The sequence below is a fragment of the Mus caroli genome, chromosome 11 (assembly GCF_900094665.2).
Source record: "Mus caroli chromosome 11, CAROLI_EIJ_v1.1, whole genome shotgun sequence".
In the NCBI taxonomy this organism is placed as follows: domain Eukaryota; kingdom Metazoa; phylum Chordata; class Mammalia; order Rodentia; family Muridae; genus Mus; species Mus caroli.
In genome coordinates this window covers 64,309,863-64,329,377 of record NC_034580.1, presented here as the reverse complement: position 1 = coordinate 64,329,377, position 19,515 = coordinate 64,309,863, and the positions used below count along the sequence as shown (strand labels likewise).

Sequence of the window (19,515 nt, the reverse complement as noted above, 5' to 3'; positions counted from 1 at the left end):
AAAAAAAAAAAAAAAAAAAAAAAAAAAAAAAAAAACTAAATAAAGAGACCAATGTTGAGGGTAGCCTGGGCTACTTAGTTAGCAAGGTACTGTCTGAAAATAAAAAAATAAAGGAGTTGGGTGGTGGGGCTTTTGTTGAGTAGTTCTCTGTCTGTCTTCACGTTTACCATACAGGTGCAAATGCTGAGTGCAGAGATAGCTTTTCATTTGGCAATTGTTTTAGCCCCTCCTCCCTTTTTGAGATAAGGGCTCAAATTTGTGGCCCTTAAACACAGTTCTTTGAATTTAGTTCTCAGTAAAGCTGTGGGACAAAAACAGGGAAAAAGCATAGTGGGTTTGACTGGCATCACACATTCCCACAACAGTTAAAAAGATAGACCCTAGTCTGCTGCAAGAACATTTGGTACTCACAAGTAAGTACAAATTCTTGAGGCCAAGGGGCTGCTCCCTTCCAACTTGTATAGGACCCTCAGGCAAGGCAAAGGACTCTCACTGGCTCTTTAAGCCTGGGACAGGCAGAGGACAGTGGCCCCAAAGTGCCTCTGGACCTCAGTACCCCTCTCTCTGTTACCAAGAGCCATGGCCAAGCCATGTGCTCACCGACTGCTCTCCCTACTGGCACTGGCTCAGCAGGCTATGGGGAGAGCTTGGCCTAGTCCCACTCTCTGGGAGCCAGCAGCACTGAGGAAGGGGGTGGGTGAGAGGGTGTTAGGCTCCCCAACTCTGACTCTCCTCCCTACTCCAAGAAGCCCTTTCAAAGGATTTCCTGGCAAAGTGCAAAGCTTCGATTCATTCACTTGCCTGGCATGAGGCCCGGGGTTTGGGGATGCTGGGAAGGCCCCAAGCCTCACCTTAACTGCTCCCAGTTTCCTGGGACCCCAGCTGGCGGGCCTCCCACTTGTCTCTTCATCCAGGAACAGCCACCCCCTTCCCTGTGGAACCCCAGGCACCCTGACCCTTTCTTGTGGAGCAGATGGTCACTCCAGAGGCTCAGGTTTGCTATATCAGACATTTAAATCCCTTAATCCTTGGTGAGAGGCTCCCCAGAGGACAGCAGGAGCCCAACCCTCGAAGTAGGGGTGGGTAAGGACCTTGTGCCAGTCCTGGCGGGAGGGAGGAGGGACAGTTGGTTCCCAAGTTATGAATGGAGTCACCCCGCTCTCTTGTTGTCATGCAGCCCACAGACTGACCCAGTCCCCGGCTTTGTTCCTCTTCTGGAACCCAAGTTCCCCACCCCTGACTCCAACACTGACTGCCTGGACTCAGGTGGGTACCTCCCAAATTCATCCCTGCCCCTGGGGGCCCAGACAGCTTATGCTGATATCAACCTCTCAAAAACCATGTAAGTGATAACAAAATTTTATTGTAAAATAGGAAATTGATATATAAAAAGGGGTAAAAAAAAAGAGTGAGATGGGGTGGGGGGTAGATAAATGCAGACAGGCTTTGCAGAGTGGAAGGAAAGTAGGCCCTGGAGGATATGGACCCTATGAGGGCCCAAGATAGAATCTTACAGGGTGTGGGGTAGGGTGAGATTTCATTGTAGGTGCCAGGGTCCAACAACTGGCTGGATAGGATTTCGCTGGGCCAGCAGAGACCTGGCAACCACCAACCTATTCCCCAACTTGGGCCAGGAACCACTACTCAGAGAGGGGGCTGAGCCCTAGCTACAAGGTAAAAAAGGCAGCAGAAGGGACTGGGAGGATTGTGTCTCAGCCCTGAAGTCATAAGACAGCAAGGGGACGGGGAGGCTGGTGATGGGGACGGGATGCAGAGGCAGTCAGTCTGAGTCAGGCCCCACTTTCTTGACCATTGTTTTTTTATGGCGGGAAGTAGACTGGCCCTTCTTGGTCTTCAGGTAGCTATAGGAAGACAGAAAAGGGGAGGGATGAGGTGATGGGGGCTAGCAGTTTGGGCTTTCCTCCTTGATCAAGGCTTGGAAGGCTCTAGGCTGGAGGCTGAAAAAAAGGAATTTAAGATGGCTTCTACTATGGGTAGGTATATTCACAGAACACACTGGAATACTTCTGAGAATCAGTTTATCCCCCCTTTCACCATCACCATCATCACCACCATCACCACTGACATTATTGTCACAACTGTCACCACCACCACCACCACCACGAGACAGGGTCTTGCTATTGTAGCTAGCCCTAGCTGGCCTAAAGTTTTATATAGTTTATGAAGGCTTCAAACTTCCCCAAACCCTCCTGATTCTGTCTTCCTTACTGCTGAGACTGCAGGAGCATGACACCGTACCTCGTCCCTCATACCCCTTAACAGAGCCTGAAATGGCGAGAAGTCAGGTCGAAGGGTGCAGCCCTAAGCATCTAGCAGGGTGGGGTTTTTATCTTTCACCACAAAGGCAGACCTGGAGGGAGGTCTGGGTAGAGCACCACAGGCGGGCGCTGCCCCAGGCCACTTACCTGGAGTGAGCCCTGCTGTCTCCAGACTCCTCTGTAGCACGGGCATCCTTTAACTCTAAGGCCTCATTCAGCTCCCGGAACATCTCGAAGCGTTCCCGCCCTCGGATCTGCAGCAGAGATGAAGCGATGGACAAGGTCACACAACCCCTTTCATGATTTTAACAACTTTCTTTCTGAAAGCTGGTTCCCAACTTAAGCTGGCTCGACTTACAGGTTTTTTTTTTTTTTTTTTTTTGGGGGGGGGGAGATAATCTTTAATAAGATGGTGTGAAAGTAACAGGGCAATCGTGAGCTGAGCTGTAGAGTCCAGTGGGTTAGGTGGACTAAAGACACTGTGAGCTGCTGGGGACCTAATCCGGGGCCTGGCACACACTTAGCAAGTATCCTGGAACTGAGCTATACCTTTAAACCCCAATGTCCTTTCTTGGGTTACGTTTTCTTGCCAGCTTTGAACCACCCTCCTCAGTGCTGTAATTACAGGCAGGTGCCAACCAGGCCCACCTCTAAACACATTTTTGACGTGTGTTATTTTCAACCTATGGTGAGTTTCCTAGGACATGTTCCCATCCCCAGTGGAGGAGCACCTGTCTTATGGTGTAAGTCGGTGTTGTCAAGTTAGTTACACAGAGAACCACCGTCGGAGGAGGCACAGCCTCAGAGCATGAGCTCTCAAGCTAATGTCACAGCTAGAGATAAAGCCACTGAAAAAGACCTAGCAACCTGCTAATAACACTATTTTATACATGCGAGAGACAGAGGCAATAATGGGTACAGCTTGTCTCTGGCATGTGACCCCCCAACCTTGGTACCTTGAGGGTGAAATACTCTCCATCAAGTGGTTTTTTCTTTTGCGGGGGAGAGGCGCTCGTGCAGGTGGGCAGCGCTGAGGAAAGAGAGAACAAGAGGTGACTCTGGGGTGAAGCTCAACAGGCTCCTCTGCCTCCTCGGCCCTGCCTGCCGGCCTGCTTACCTCTCTTTGCGCTCCCTGGGGGCAGTTCAGGGCAAGGGATTTCCTTTTTGCGGAAATTTTCTTCCTCTGTACGCCGGTCTCTCCCAGGGCAGGCACAAACACGAACCTCAAAGCTGTCCCGTCCCAGAAGGTTTCCACTATCGGGGACAAGAAAAGGAACAGCACAAGGCAGTAAGAAAGCTGGGCCCCATCCTGACTGTTTGTAAGCCAGGCCCCCCCCCCCATCTGTTCCCAACCCCTCTTGTCCTATCTGCAGCCGAAGCTCCAGTTACAGGAACCCCGAGAAGCCACAGATAAGAGATGTCCCTAAGCCCAAGAGGGAACAGAGGAGGAGACTTCATTTAGGTAGATAAGGTAGGAACTAAAGAGCGTTGGGCATGTGGTAGGGAGCAGGGCTCGTGGAACAGAAACAGGCAGAAGCTGGGGAGGAAAGAGGCTAACCTAACCTACCACTCGCCTTCCTACCTGGAGTCTTCCAGTGTGATGATGGTAAGGATAGGCCGGCGGTTCATGCCCCCCATGCAGGAGCTGTTACACATGTACTTGTAGTGGATGGTGGTATACTCAGAGCCGACCTGGGGGAAGACACAGTATCCGGGTGAAGTCGCTCCCTACCTCACCACAGGTGACCTGCAGCAGCCGGGAATGGCTGGCTATAGCCTCTAATACGTCTCAGTGTTAGTTGTAGAGTAGAGATAGCCCACCTGTTCTGCACACCTGCTGGAGCTGTGGGACACAACACTTGCTTAGCATGGGAGGGAACCGGACTCAGCGTCTCTATTTCCCGCCTGGATGGGGAAGCCCCTTCTCCCAGAGACTGCTGTTAAAGTAGACCCTGGGCTGGGCACGGCAGCTTGCACCTCTAAGCCTAGCACTCAGGAGGCTGAGGCAAACGGGTGGCTAGAAAGTTAACATCAGCCTAGGCTGGAGTCAACTGTCTCTAAGACACACAAACCAAAACAAAATTACAGACCTCGGGTGGCTCATACGGTACCACCACGCTGTGGCGAAAAGTCTGCCTGTCTTCCACATACTCGGCATACAAATTTCCTTCCACCCGGATAAGATGCTGGGGAGGAGCCAGGCCTAAGAGCAAGAATAAGTCAGAGGCAGGGAGAGACGGGGAGGCCGCCAGTCCTAACCCCACAGGGGGTGTTGAGGGCTCACCATCACCATCGGAGCAGCGCTCATGGTGGGGGCAGCGTCTCACGACCTCCGTCATGTGCTGTGACTTCTTGTAGATGGCCATGGCTCGGACACGGCTCCCAGCTGGAGGTGTGGAGCTGACCCACAACTGCACAGGGCAGGTCTTTGCCAGCTGGCAGAATAGCTTATTGAGGGGAGGAGAGTACTGGAAGAGAGGAGAGAGAACAGGTCAGGGGACAAGCCGTGCAGGTGTCAAGGTGGGGAACTAATAAAAAACATTGTCCAAGCACCCACTGGACGCCCGTGCAGTGGCCGAGGGCGGCCAGCAACAAGAGGACTGGGATCTTTCCTTCTTCTTCCCCCTTTCTGTTTTTTTTTTTTTTTTTTTTTTTTTTTTTTTTTTTTTTTTTTTGTTTTTTCGAGACAGGGTTTCACTCTGTAGACCAGGCTGGCCTCAAACTCAGAAATCCACCTGCCTCTGCCTCCCAAGTGCTGGGATTAAAGGCGTGCGCCACCACACCCAGCTTCTTTCTGTTTTTTTTTTTTTTGAGACAGTTTCTCTATGTAGCCCTGGCTGTCCTGGAACTCACTTTGTAGACCAGGCTGGCCTCAAACTCAGAGATGGACATCACACCTGACTTCTCTTTTTTTGAGAGAGCACCTCACTGTGTAGTCAGAGATGGCCTTGAACTTTTGTTCCTCCCTCTTTGGCCTCCCCAGTGCTGGAGCTACAGGCGTGTGTCACGGCACTGGGCTGTTTTTGGTTTTGGTGAGAAGGGGGTCTTACTTCCATGCTCAGGCTGGCCTTAAGCAATCCTGCCTCAACTGTCTCTAGCAGCTGGGCCTACAGCACACGCCTCTGTGCTTGGCTTCAGAAGATTATTTTCAAAAGCCAAGAAAGGAATGTGAGGGAAGAGAGTTCCACGTCCCCTGGAGAGATGCAGAGAATATGAGAGAAAGGAGAAAAGGCTAGAAAGGTTCAGGGCGAAACTAAACTCTGAGGCACAGTCTACAGGCTGAAGAGGAACCCCCAAATCTAGACAGAGAAAAAGAAGCATTGAAAGGTCACACGAAAGACAATTAACTCCCCGGGGCCCACTCACCGTGCACATAACAGACTTGGCTGTCCCAGACTGCAGGAAGCCCAGGTGGAAGCCATAGTTGCCCTGGTAAGTTTTTTGAGAAGGGACAAAAGATGACAGGGGCCATGGAGTGGCTGGGGCAGGGGCCACTGGCCCAGGGGTCTCGGTGACAGGGTCCTGTGCTGCAGGAGCTCTTGACACTTGGAGGGCTTCACTTGGGCCTTCAAAAAACTCCTCAACATCCTGGGACAGCAACAGATCGTCCATGGAGTGAGGTGATGGCTGTGGACGGGACAAAGAAGAACCCTCAGGGCTGTGTTCTCAGTCTACCAGCCCAACAGCCCACACCAAAGCCCAAGCCCCTTTCTGCCCCGGGCCTTACCAGGATATCTTCTGGAGGAAGTCTGGAAAACAAGAGCAGAGAGTTAGTTCCTGAGTTCCTTCCATTTTTTTAAAGACAGAATCTCACTTAGCCCAGGCTGGCCTCCAACTTGCTGTGTAGTCAAGGATGACTTCAAACCTCTGAGACCCTTGCCACCTGCACCCCCCCCCCCCGTGCAGGAATTACAGACACCCAACACCATACCATGTTTGAACACTGCTGTTTTTGTTTCTCTCAGGCAAGGGGAGGATACAGGTATGGTGGGATGTACCTTAAGGGCCCCAAAAGATCCACTCACAGTTTCCATAAGCCTGAAAATGTCTCCTGACTCAGAGGGAGCTCGAGGCTGATATCCGACTGTGACTCCTCCATGGCAGTCATCTGTAGAGAGAAGAGATTGTGTACTGTATGCAAAACTTGTCAATAAAAAAAAAAAACAACAAAAACAAACAAACAAACAAAACCTGTGGCTTATAGGAAAGGGTGGAATAAAAAGGTGGGACATCCAGTAGGGAAACTAAATTCTGAAAGTGTGGAGATTCCCCCAGGTACATGGAGGACAGAAGCTGGGGGGCTGAGCAGAGGTAACCAACCACGTGGCAGAACCTAGGTTAGAATAAGAGGGAATTAAGTTATGAGCAAGTCAGAGAACAAACCAAAGAAAGCTACAGCCGAGGTGTTTGTAAATATATTTTGAGTTTCAGAGTCATTATTTCAGGAAACGTATGCGAGGGTGGGAAAGCGCAAAGTTACAAGCATCCAAGAAGTCGGCCAGGCTCCTTTGAGAAGAAGTCAGGACCCGAGATGGCCGTGAGGGACACCATTTCCAGAGAAGCAGGAATGGGGCAGTTCTTCTGTCTTTTATTCAGGCTGCTCAAGCCTTGGCCTGGCTTCCTATCAGCTTCTCGAACCACACACTGCTTCAAGGAACAGATAATCAGGGAGGTACTTCTAGCCCCAAGCCCCCCTACATCTCTCCTCCCTTCCCTCTGGGGAGGGACACCTCCTCCACCCCCTTATCCACCATCTCACACACAGCTCCATTCTTCAAACCCTCTTCATGGCAAAGCTCTAAGAATCAGTGTCTCATCTGCCCCCTAGAGACAGGTCCCCGACGCCTTACAAATTCCTGAAGATTCAGCAGGTTTCCTACTGCCTCCTTCCTCAAGGGCTCTAGGGAGCACTTACTTCCTCCTGGCTGAATCAGTGTGGTTATCTCTACAAGAGCAAAGTCACAGTTTCTGTTCTCCCTAGGCTATGAGGTAGGCTCTTCAGTCACAGCCAGCCACACCATCACCTCCTCCAGAGGTTAAGGCGTACGATACTCTGATACTCTCTCACTCACTCATTTTCTCTTGTTACTAGCCACGGAGCTATTATCTTCCTTAAACATTTACTTATTTATTGTGCCTTATTTAAAGGTGCCAAGACACGCGTGTGGAGGTCAGATGACAACATATAAGAAGTGGGTTCTGGGGATTGAATTCGGCCAGCCCCCTGGGACATCATGTTTCCTTTCTAACACCAAAGGCAAGCAGTTCAGAATAATTACTGTTAATACTGACTATAATCTCAACATTTAATGTATTCACTTGTATGTAGATTAATCACGTTCTCATTTATTAAGAGTTTGAGAAACCTTTCCATATGGGCTATTTCATCTGTCTCGATGGTCACATTTGCCACTGGGCAGGTGAATGAGTCTTTATTAAAGATGACCACCCAAACAATCTAGTGCGTCACAGGCTCTTAGGCACAGTTCTCTTGCAATCAGCTAGACAAAGAAAGCGAAGGGCTGGGTATTATAGCCCCTACATTCTGAGTAATGAGGTGGCTGGCCCTGGAAAGGGGTCAGGGAGGCCCAGAGCTGCTTCAGATTCATAATTAAAACTGTAGCATGTAATTATCATATTTTCTGCAAATATCTTATCTCCAGTATCTATCTGAAAGGGTTACCCCTCCCCCAACAGTACACACTCATGTAAGAGCTCAGCACTGTGGGTATGAGCATCTCATTTGTTCTGAGCTAGCAGTGCTTCTGTGGCGCTAACCACTGCCCGTTAAAGCCAGTTCACCCTGTCAAGGAACTCTTGCTTAGTGAATACTGTGTGTGTGTGCATGTGTGCACACGCGCATGCTGGGATGGCGGCCCAGTGTCTCAATCTTGGAGACATAGCCACACTGACAATAGGAGGTCTTCCTGCTCTACCTTCCAGGTCGTTAGTAGTAATTAGGTTTTCAGTGTTTCCTTAAGAACAGTTGCCAATATGAAACTTTTCACAAGAACCAGATCAGGAGGGCCACAATATCCACGGAGGCTGGATGTGTAAGAAAATGCTGGCTGGGAAAGGCAATAGCCTCGAGAGAGGTTTGAGTACAACCAGGGCTGGCCTTCCAGGCCCAGCGGGCCTTGCTCTTCTCAGGGGCTCATCTCATTTGATCCTGAGAAAGCAAGGCAGGCTGCTATTGACAGGGGTAAGGGAGGGGAATCTTTTACCGAAGACCCAGGCTCTTGAGGTAGAACAGTTGGAAAGGTGCAAGGCTTGTCAATCACAGCCCCAAATGGAATGGAACGAACACTACTACCTACCACCAAAGGACCGGACCCAGGGAAGTCAGAAGCCACACCTTACCCTGAATAAAATGACCCTCATGTTTCATAGAACTCAGTACACAAATCTTTAGGAGCTGGCAGGGTAGCTCAGTGGCAGAGTTCTTGTGTGTTATGTCTAAGGCTCTGGGTTCAACACCCAGCATTGGAAAAAAGGGGCGTAGGGTGGGTGGGCCAAGGACCGATATATTGTTGGTTCTAAAAAAAAAAAATAACAAGGCTGTGTCTGCTATCACTTTTTTTTTTTTAAAGATTTATTTATTTATTATATGTAAGTACACTGTAGCTGTCTTCAGACACTCCAGAAGAGGGCGCCAGATCTCCTTACGGATGGTTGTGAGCCACCATGTGGTTGCTGGGATTTGAACTCCGGACCTTCGGAAGAGCAGTCGGGTGCTCTTACCCACTGAGCCATCTCACCAGCCCGTCTGCTATCACTTAAGCACACATCTCACTCAGCAAAAAACCACATCTAGGTGGACTTCCTAGAACAGTCGACACACGGACAGCAGGAGCCTTGCACAAAAAACTGCTCCTGTCAGCATTATTCCGGGTGTGGAGCAAGAAGAAAGCACAACACACGGGTGGGGAACAGACCCATAAAACACGGCTTTGGAAAATGTTCAGAAACACACTGGGCGAGGAATACGATTGGCAGAAAAACTCAAAATAGTTTGTACAAATCAGAAAATAGGTGGGTCTGTGTGGTCAGAATAGGCACTTGGTACCAAGACTGAGCACCCCAAAACGAATTTCTATTAAGCTGTCAGCTGACCTCCGACACACAGGCTAATGAGTATGCATGAGCTCGACACACACACACACACACACACAGAGGCACATGCACAGGCACAGACACACGCACACTAACAGTGTGATAAAAGATGACCATTATGTTTGATTGAGTTTTATTTTGTACTCTGAGACAGTCGCCTCACTCTGTGGCTCGGCCACAATATCACTTCTTCTGTTGTAGCTTCCTGACCATTGCGCTTGCAGGTGTGAGCCACCACATCTGGTTTAAGACTGTTTATGTAACTAAAACGTGGATACAAGAGAACATGGTAAGTGTTTATTAAGCAAACTTTGAAATAGCCTCGTAGTAGCCCTCTCTTGCACCAAGATAAAGACAGTGGGTTCACTCTTATCAGCCAGAGACAAAAACAAACAAACAAAAAAAACCAAACAAAAAAAAAAAAACACCAACCAACCAAGAAGTAAAGATGCGTGCCCACCGTTAGCTTCCTTCCTAAAGCTTACCAGCTTTTCATCCAGGTCTCAAATCGATACCAAATTAATAACTAAGGAGTCAAATTTACTTCTGTCCCTTCCAACGTCACTTTCTCTAAGGAGCCATCGCTTTCGCACCTTGGAAAATGTCACTTTTGGAACTTATTTCCCCCTTTCTTGAGACAGGGTCTCACTATGTATCCCCGGCTGGCCTTAAATTCATTACTGTCTTAACCACAGTAGTGCTGGGATCCTAGGCACCCAGCTTGCTTCGAGGCTTGTCCTAACTCTAAGAAGCCAGGCGGTGGTGGCAGGCACCTTTGATCACAGCACATAGGAGGCAGAGACAGTTGGAGGCCAGCCTGCTCTACAGAGGGGAGTCCCAGCACAGCCAGGACTACACAGAGAAACCCTGTCTCAGGAAAACAAATTATGATTCGAACAGAAATAAAGGATTGCGGAAAAAGGACGGAGGGCACAGTCAGTCGCCCTTTCTCTGTCTCTTGAAGTGTTCCCAGGAGGTTATTGCTGTGAATGACATAGATTTCTGATTGATTCCAATACAGCAATCCATGGACCAATGGCATTTGGTCAAGCTGGGTTTAGCCTGTTTTTGTGGTCCCAGGATTTAAACCAAGGGTATCATGTTTGCCAGGTGAAATACTCTACTCCAAGCCATATCTCCAGCTGTTTGCTTTTCTGAGACAAGGTCTTGCTAAGTAGCCCAAGTTATCTCAGCATCCCAGGAGTGTTAGCATTAAAGGCACGGGCCATCGAGACGTTCTCATTTACCCATCAGGAGAAAGGCCAGTTAGCTCTGGTTTGCCAATGTTAACTTTTGTACTCTTTCTCTGTTTTTGAAGACACTCTCAATTATCTCAAGTCAACTTACAACTACCCAGGGAAGGACGACCTGAACTCCCTCTATGTATGGCCTGGAACTCGAGACTGTCCTGCTTCAGGCTTCCCAGTGCTACTCAACTGCTGCAGTCAGATCATCTTGTGTCAGTGCGAATATTAACATACGTGACATATTTTTCTTTTTGAGATAGGGTCTCCTTGCATATCTTTGGCTGGCCTGAATCTCTGATATTGACCTGCCTCGGCCTCCCTAGCGCTGGGGTTAAAGGCCTGCAGCACCCGGTCCCAGTTCAGTCTGGCTCCTTTTTTCAGTTAACACCGTAACATTTATTTGAGTAGCATTTACAGTGCGTGCGGGGTCATATGTAAGCTACAGATGATTTAAGCATAATTTAAGCGCATATACTACCCATCCCAGACTTCCCCAAGCCCCTCTGCAGTAAATTATTCAGAGAAACTGGAAGAGCAGGGTAAATATCTTCCAAAGTTGTCTTTATGTAAAAAAAAAAACAAAAAACAAAAAACAATTTACATATATCTACATTTGTAAACAAGATGGGGCCTAGGGGCACCTCCTTTTGACTTTGAGTTGGGATCTTTTCACATTCACAAGAGAGTCCTTCACTAAATCCAGTCAAGAGATTGCAAGAGCAGGGAGGCTATTTGCATAAGAAGGCATCCCTGGACTGCTGTGGTAGTCCTTGTCTAACCTTCACAGCTGGGATTCCCTTCCCGCGTCAAAGTTTAAGTGAAGTCATGTGTATACTTTCTCAATAAACTGGAGGATCTAGTCTTCCTTTCGGCTTCACAGCTGAAGCCACGAAAAAAAGTCCCCCCGCTTCCCGGTCTACCTACCATTTATTCTTTAGACCAAAACTAAATCTTCAGATAGGCAAAAAAATTTACTTCCCGATCCAAGTGCAGTGTGGAAATAGTATTTTTACAAAAGAAAAAAGGCACGCACGATGTCTGGTGCGCGATAAGAAACTGTAATAAAATGACCTGTTCTAAAAATTGAAGTGGCGGGACAGTCACAGCCCACGCCCAGGCAGAGATCCGCCGCCTCCCGCTGGGAAGAACCGGATGGTGCGGACTGACTGCACTTAGGACCGCCCGGCGCCCGGGCCCGCCCCTTCCGCTTTCAGGACGCGCGGAATGCGTTAAGCAAGGGAATGGCTCACCCCAAAACCGGATACTCGGTAATTTGCTTTTCCGGCAGGAAGAAACGACCTATGAGCGCACTCTTTTAAATAAACACCTTCTCCTTTGCAAAAGCAATAACCAAGTAATCCAGAAAAATAAGATGTCGAGGACAGCAGTTTTCCTCCTCAAACCACAGAACCAGCCTAGAATCCATCTCTCCCTTTTCGCAACTCCCCCGTCGCCGGGCGAGCGGTGATCTGCTCCGAAAAAAGAAACCGGAAATGCTCCTGCAAGCGGCAGAAACGTAAAGGAGCCAAACAATAACAGGGCCGGCGGGCCTTTCAGACCAAGAGGCTGAGTCGGGCCCCGAGGGCAAATACTTCTGGCTAGCACCGTTAGTGCTTCAGGCTTTCCTTGGATTTTCTTCATCTAGCAGGGTCGAGAAGCGGCTGGAAAAAAAAAGAAATCACTCCAGGGACAAAGGTCCGGAAGTTGCGGGACCTTAGCAGCTAAGGCTTCCCGGATCACCCCGATCTCATCCAGAAACGGAGCCCGGGGTCTCATTAGGATGCTATGGGGGTCATAAGTCTTAAGCTATGAATCTCGAAAAATCTTAAATCCTGGTGCTTTGTGCATGTTATTTCCGGAGCTTCTATCACCCAGCAGCGGGCAGATAAGTGTGTACATCGGGTAGCGGAGAGAAAACCCCTTAGGCCATCTCAGTGGTCCCTAAATGCTCTACCTTGCAGGTGCACGACAGTGAGGCTCGTCGGTCCTAACATCATCAGCTATCCTCACTACAGCATCTGACATACACTCCCGTTCATCCCGCCAAGCTTCCATTCCGCCCATCTCCATCGCGCTGAGTCCCCCCACTGCCCCACCCCCAAACCCCACGGTTTTTTCTAGTTTTATGGATGCAAACGGAGAGAGCCAGTGACCGAGAGGTCTCGTCACACTCATCAATTACTTACCCAGTCTTCGGGGAAGCGTGACACCCTGCTGGGAAGGAGGAGGATGAGGGCCTGGATGCTAGGTGCCTCCTAACTGTAGTGGCTACCTACAGCCAGGATGGTCCCAATGAACTGAAGCTACAGAACTTTAGCCAGGGTGAGCACGTGGGAGGGGAAAGTCCCAATCCCAGCAACCCCCGCGAGACTCCTGGCACAAAGCTGGATAGTCGCCATAACAAGTAAGGGCAAGTCCTTCCGTGGGTTGAGGGCAAGAAATGGAGGCGGGGACTTGCAGAGTCAGGATTCTCCCTGAGATGTTGCCCTCAGCAGGAACGCTTTGTGAAAAGTCGTCTAAGATATAGAGCTGTGAGGGCAAAATGGGTGGAAACCGATTCGGAGGACTCCTGCCTCTGTGTCAAGTATAAAGAGTGGAAAGAATTAAGCTTTTATCGTCTATTTTAAGTGGACCACTGTTCTGAACTCTGTGCTCTTTCCTATCCAGCTAGATAGTCATAGCCATCTTTTTGGATTTTTAAAACAGAGTCTTTGTAGCCAAGGCTGGCCTGGAATTCGCGGCCGTCTTCCTGCTTTAGGCCTCCCAAGTACAGGGATGAACCAACACGGGCTCCTAAATTCTTTTTCCCCTCATTAGCTAAAATGTCACTTTAGAAAGGCTTTTCATAGTATGTCAAACTAACGTGTTCTCCGAGATATTTGGTATCGCACCACCGTGTTTAATTTCCTGTACAGTCCTTATCACTCTCTGTAAAGACTGTTTTCACAGCCTTTAATTGCACAGCAACGAAAACTTTATGGAGATTGAAAACTCGAAAACATTGCTATTTTTTTCCCAATGCCTCGGACAGTCCTGGGTTAGGAAGTAAGAACTTGATAATAAATGTCGAATAAATGAAGGGAGGGCGGGGGAGAAAGGGAAAGAGAGGAACAAGAAAGGGGGGGAGGTGGGGAGAAAGGAAACCTGAGGTTACGGGATTCAAAACAAGATAGTCAAGAGGGGCAAAAACTGTAGAAATTACGCGCCCTCTGCAGGCCAGGGAGATAGGCGCTTTAAGAATTACCCCCAGGGGTCGATAGGGGGCGCTCGTGTAGTTTTCACCAAGGCCCAGAGTTCAGACTACAACTCCCAGAAACCTCTAGGAATTCTTCAGCGCTTGATGGGTAGGCAAAGTCGTTCCTTCCCGCCTTCCCGCTCGGAATCGGAGGAGGATGCGGAGAGCCTATCGGAAGGTGGCTCGACTCCCGCGAGAGCAAGAAGCGCTGGCGGCGCCTAGCGACCCTAGGCGCTTGGCTTTGGATCGTTCCCTGGTGATTGCTTTAGGTTCGGCTTACTTTTTCCGGAAGAGGAAAGCGGACTCGGGTCTCTGCGCCTGCATCCCCGGGAACGGTAATGCAGTCTAGCCTCGGCAGCTGGTAGCCGGCTCAGCGAGGCTTGCCTGGCCTCTGCCTTCCGGGGGCTTACTCTACAGAATGAAGACGTCGGAGGAGCGACTCTTAGCTCCGGATAGCCTCCCTCCTGACCTGGCCCTATCTCCGGTACCCCAAGGTTCCCCAGCGGAGAAAAATACAGACTCTGAACCGGTGCCTCCGCCATGCGGTGGTGATGACCAACCCCAGCTAGCCACAGATCCCGTGGCTGGCTCGGTTGTGTCCCAGGAGCTTCAACAAGGGGACTCTGTACCTCTGGAAGTAGACTTTAATACTTCCAGTGAGTTGAGTCCTCGAATCGAGGAGCAAGAAGTTTCTGAACATGCGAGTCTTCCCGTAGAAGAAACGAATCGCCCCGAGTTGGAGTTAGGAGAAGCCACGGAAGGTGTGTCTGAGGAACGCGCTGAAGTGGATGAGGGGGACACGTAAGTGACACCGGAATCTGAGGAGCCTGGACCTGTGAGAACGACAGCCACCGGTCCTCAGCTCCATTTTATTTCCATTTTGCTCTGACGACCCACGTTTGCTGTTTCCCATCTCCTTTCCAGCTTTTGGACCTACAGCTTCTCGCAGGTACCCCGATACCTCAGTGGTTCCTGGTCCGAGTTCAGCACCCGCTCCGAGAACTTCTTGAAAGGTTGCAAGTGGTAAGTACGATGGGCAAGGAGATGGCCACCTTCGGGAGTTTCCTCTTAAAACGTAACCACACATACTTGGCCCCTTTCGGTGGGACGACAGTCTTGTAATCTCAACAGTTGGGAAATGGAGGCCTGGTTTGTCCACAGAGTGAGACTATGTCTTAAAATAAAAACAGTAACAAAGTTGGGTGCATGCCTTTAATCTCAGCACTCTGGAGGAAGAAGCAGGCAGATGTGTGAGTTCCAGGCAAGCATGGACCATGGGTCCAGTTCCAGGACAGCCAGGGCTACTTAGAGAATCTGTCTTGAGGGGAAGCAAAACAAAACAAAAGCTAAAATCAACCCCAGGGTTTCTAGAAGTTGCTAGGGAGCAATAGACCACGGATGAGTACTGAGGTCAAGGTTTTCCCTGCCCTTCCCCTGTGGATGCATACTGCCATGTATCGAATTGTGGATTTACCCCAGAGTGGCCAGCATGCTGGTCCTTTTTTGCTTTATTTTGAGATAGGGTCTTGTCAAGTTGCTCAGACTGGCCTGGAGGTTGGTCCTCTGCCTCAACCTCTCCAGGAGCTGGGGTTCCAGATGTGTGCCACCACTCTCTGCATGAGCTTGTTTCCCTAGAGCTGGGTGTCTTCTCAGGGACTCAGAGGCTAGCCATGGCCCTCGCACTACTACAACCTTGAAATTGCAGCTCTGTTTGGATTTTCTAATTTTCCTGTATTTTCAGGGCCCCTGACGGTTCCTGTATCTTGACCAATAGTGCTGATAATGTCCTTCGGATTTACAACCTGCCCCCAGAATTGTACAGTGAACGAGAGCAGGTGGATTACGCCGAAATGGTAAGGGTAGGGGCCGATGCTGCACCTTTGCCAGCCGTTGCACTTTAGAGCCCTCCCTGCAAGTGAAGACTGTGTCCATGGGTCACCTGTTGACAGACAGGATTTCCCCTCACTTTATACATCATTTTCTGCCTCGAATTATGAAGTCATTTAAAGACTAGTCAGGAGCCGGTGTTTTCTGTGACCTTGTGTGTTTCTAGGTGTTTCTAGAATGATTTTTCAAATGGTGCTGGGGATGTAGCTCAGTAGAGTGCTAGCATAGCATTGCACGCGAAGCCCATGTTTGAGCCCCCACACTGCATAGACTGTTGTGCTGCCTCACTGGTAACCACAGCTCCCCAGAGGTGGAGAAGAGAGGTAAATTCAAGGTCATCCTCAACTGCAGGACGCTAGACCCCTGCATTGGGCTGGTGTAGACACGAACCATGACTGAAGAGCTGGTTGTGTTTTTTGGGGGTGGTGTGCAAATGCATATCAATAAGTAAGGTCATTACACGGTCTAACAAACGCTCTCAAAGCCCAAGGTAGGCGTTTACCTCAGCCTGTGGCGAGCTATAGTGCACCAGAGCAGTGCTGTGAGACTCCATATCCGTTTGCTCTCTCCCTCTTTTCCTTTAATCTCAGCGCTTGGAAGACAGAGTTTCCAGATCTCTGGAGTTTGAGGATGACCTGGTCTATTGAGGGAATTCCAGGACAGCTAGAGCTATATGGAAAAACAAACAAACAAACAAACTGTGGAGCTGGGCGTGGTGGCGCACGCCTTTAATCCCAGCATTTGGGAGGCAGAGGCAGGAGGATTTCTGAGTTCAAGGCCAGCCTGGTCTACAGAGTGAGTTCCAGGACAGCCAGGGCTACACAGAGAAACCCTGTCTCAAAAAACAAAAACAAACAAAACAAAACAAAACAAAAAACTGTGTTTTGAAATAACCAAACCAAACTAAACCAAGTTGTTTTTTTTTTTTTTTTAATTTTTAAGTGTGTGTGTGGGGGGTTGTGCTTCAGAGCTGAGGGGGGTGGTCTTCGGGTGTCAGTCAGGCAGGCAGGCAAGAGAACATCAGGTGAGAATGAAAACTTGGTTCAAACTGGCTTCCATCAAGGTAGATGAGGATGCTGGGGAGGCTGATCTCAGGCAGTGAATGCAGTATAATTGGAAAATGTTTCCTGGTGTAATGTGATCTCCGGGACACAAGGAAGCATAATTACATAGAAACTTGATTTGACATGTCATTTTGTCATTTATTCCAAGAAGATGGGTTCTAGAGATTTAGAGCCTAAGGAAGGGTCTGGCCTTATCTTGGTCATGCAGATGCTATAGAGGTCGTTTGGGATATTAGCCACTTGTAGTCCTGGTTGTGGGAGCTTGGGGAAGCCCCTGTCTGTAAGGCTCATTTAGAGTACTAGCCACCTCTGGCCCTGGTTGAAGGAACTTGATATGGCTTAGCCCAGCAGATAACAGATCACAGGACTATTAATCACTTTCAATTCCTAGCTTTCTGGATGGAAGAATAGAGTCTTTACCTGTAGACACAAGGACCTTTGTGTTCCCAGTAGAGAGCCAAGCTGGAGTTGGTAGGTACTTTGAAGGCATCTGACATGGGTGCTGGGAACCGAACTTGGGTCCTCTGCTAGTTAAATGCTGTGAGCCATCTTTCCAGCCACCTCTTTTTGAGACAGGTCTCATGCTGGCTTCTAGCACATTATGTGGCTGAGGCTAGCCTGATTTCCTCCCTCCTTTCAAGTGCTGGAAACTAACAGGCATCATTTGTCATGCCCAGGTAAAAAGTTCGATTTTTTGTTTGTTTGTTTGTTCTTTTTTTTTTTTATATTTAAAATTGTTTTAATGCATATGAGTTTTGTCTGAATGTACATTTGTGTGCCACATGCATACAGGGCCTATGGAAGCCAGAGGATAGGTCAGGTCCCCTGGGACTAGAGTTCCAGATCACTGTTAGTGGTTATGTGGGCAATGGGAATTGAACCCCAGGTCTTCTAGAAGAGCAGTGCTCTTAACTGCTGAGCCATCTCTCCAGCACCCTTACTCCCCCACGCCTTTGAGAAAAGATCTTATGTAGAGAAGGTTGGCTTCAAACTCAAAGCAGCTGTATAGCCAAGGACAGCCTTGAACTCCTATCTGCTGGCTCCAGTGCCGAGGTTGTCTGCCTAGTGCACACAGACCCTGGTTGTCTTTGTTTTGTTTGTTTGTTTGTTTTGAGATAGGGTCTTACTATGTAGCCTTGGTTGGCATGAAACTGTAGACCATGTATGGGTGTTTTGCCTATATGTCAATACCACATGTATGCCTGTAGGGGTCAGAAGAGGGCACTGGAATTGGTCATAGAAGGCTGTGATCTGCCATGTGTGTACTAGAAGTTGAACCTCCGTCCTCTAGAAGGGCAGCCAGTGCTCTTGATCACTGAGCCATCTCTCCAGCTGCTTTTTATAGTTTTTTGTGACAGGGTCTTACTGTGAAGCCCTGGCTGGAATTCACTATGTAGACCAGACAGTCCTCAAAGATCCTCTCAGAGATCCTCTGTGCCTGCTTCTGGACTGTCCGCTTCTCCCCCGCTTGAGATAAGGGCTCATCTGCAGACTGAGCTTGGGCTCTGAGAGTAACCGAGGATGACCTTGGATTCCTCATCTTCATGCTTCAAGTGCTAGGATCACAGGCATGTGCTGCGACGCCTTGCTCGTAAACATAGGTGGAAAATCCCCTTTGTGTGCATGTGGTATATGTGTGTGCGCGCGCGCGTTCATTTTGGGACATGCAGAGGTCAGAACACACCTCTGGGTATGGGTCACTGCTTTCCATGTTGATTGAGACCGGGTCTCTCGTTCAGTGCTGCAGGTGAGGGGATTGTCTTGTCTCTACCTTGTGTCTTGTCATAGGGCTCTGGGATTACAGGCAGGAGCTGCTGCATCTGGCAGAAGCGGGTTGTAGAATTGTGGAGAGATGGAGTGAACTTGGTGGTTAGAGGTGGTAATGACAATCTGCTGAGGACACGGCACATGCTTGACTGGGAGCGAGTGGCGGGGGTAAACTGAGGGGAATGGCTGCGGTTCCAAGGAAGTAAATGCATGACATCATCAGGCCCGCATGCAGTGTGGATCCACGGCTTCTTCTCAGTCATCCTTCAAGCCAGGTTGTTGTTGTTGTTGTTGTTGTTGTTGTAGTAGTAGTATTGAGAGGGGGTTTATCTGTGTAACAGTCCTGGCTGTCCTGAGACTCATTCTGTAGACCTGGTTGGCCTGGACTCTGAACCCACAGAGATTTACTTACCTCTGCCTCCTGAGTCTGGGATTAAAGGCCTGTGCCACCACACCCGGGTGGTGTTGGCGGGGGCTGTGGTGATGGTGGTGGTGGTGATGATGGTGGTGGTGGCGGTGATGGTGGTGGTTTGCCTGGTAGGCAGGCACTCAACCATGGAGCTGCAGCCCTGGTCCTTGTCATGTTTTTTTGTTGTGGTTCTTTTTTTATTCAGTTTTAGGGACATTTGAGTTACACATCGAGGTTAGCCACATGGTAACAAGCAGCCACATGGTGGGGAGAGGAGCTTTAAAGAAAGTAAAAAGGCTCGGGAACCTTCTCCCACGAGTACCTGTCAGCATCTTAAAGACAGAAGAAGGAAAGGAGAGTCCAGCCTCTGCAGCCTGACTCAGAGCAGACGGAACCTCGTGGAGGCTCGCAGGAGCTTAGTCTTCTACTTTTTGTTTGTTTGTTTGTTTGATGTATTTATTTATTTATTATATGTGTGTATACTGTAGCTGTCTTCAGACACTCCAGAAGAGGG

At 49.2% G+C, this 19,515-nt stretch overlaps 2 protein-coding genes across 3 annotated transcripts in view; one reads left to right on the top strand and one right to left on the bottom strand.

Annotated features, from left to right (window-relative positions):
* Window positions 1-1,343: 1,343 nt before the first annotated feature.
* Tp53 (tumor protein p53) lies at window positions 1,344-12,986 on the bottom strand. 2 transcript variants are annotated; one of them, XM_021177211.2, is made up of 11 exons: window positions 12,826-12,986; window positions 6,305-6,387; window positions 6,007-6,028; window positions 5,646-5,906; window positions 4,564-4,747; window positions 4,370-4,482; window positions 3,862-3,971; window positions 3,397-3,533; window positions 3,236-3,309; window positions 2,427-2,533; window positions 1,344-1,958 (listed from the first exon to the last, which is right to left on the bottom strand). In XM_021177211.2, exons 2-11 carry the CDS (start codon window positions 6,385-6,387, stop codon window positions 1,904-1,906), a joined length of 1,146 nt encoding a protein of 381 aa, XP_021032870.1. In that variant the 5' UTR covers window positions 12,826-12,986; the 3' UTR covers window positions 1,344-1,903. The 2 variants fall into 2 exon arrangements, with proteins under 2 accessions (XP_021032870.1, XP_021032869.1); XM_021177210.2 differs by having other exon boundaries at window positions 1,344-1,862.
* Window positions 12,987-13,966: 980 nt separating this feature from the next.
* Window positions 13,967-19,515, top strand: part of Wrap53 (WD repeat containing antisense to TP53) — a 17,573-nt gene continuing 12,024 nt past the window's right edge. Inside the window, exons 1-3 of the mRNA XM_021177213.2 lie at window positions 13,967-14,675; window positions 14,799-14,897; window positions 15,616-15,727. Coding sequence (XP_021032872.1) covers window positions 14,293-14,675; window positions 14,799-14,897; window positions 15,616-15,727 — 594 coding nt within the window. The 5' untranslated portion in view covers window positions 13,967-14,292. The remainder of the gene's footprint in view (window positions 14,676-14,798; window positions 14,898-15,615; window positions 15,728-19,515) is intronic.

Bases quoted from the DNA above. Each gene is read 5' to 3' on its own strand.
- Tp53 (XM_021177210.2), bottom strand. From the start codon at position 6,387: ATGACTGCCATGGAGGAGTCACAGTCGGATATCAGCCTCGAGCTCCCT. The intron at 4,748-5,645 runs GTGAGTGGGCCC...CCTCTCTTCCAG, and splicing joins CCAAGTCTGTTATGTGCACG to TACTCTCCTCCCCTCAATAA. The intron at 3,972-4,369 runs GTCTGTAATTTT...GTCTTCCCCCAG, and splicing joins TACCGTATGAGCCACCCGAG to GTCGGCTCTGAGTATACCAC.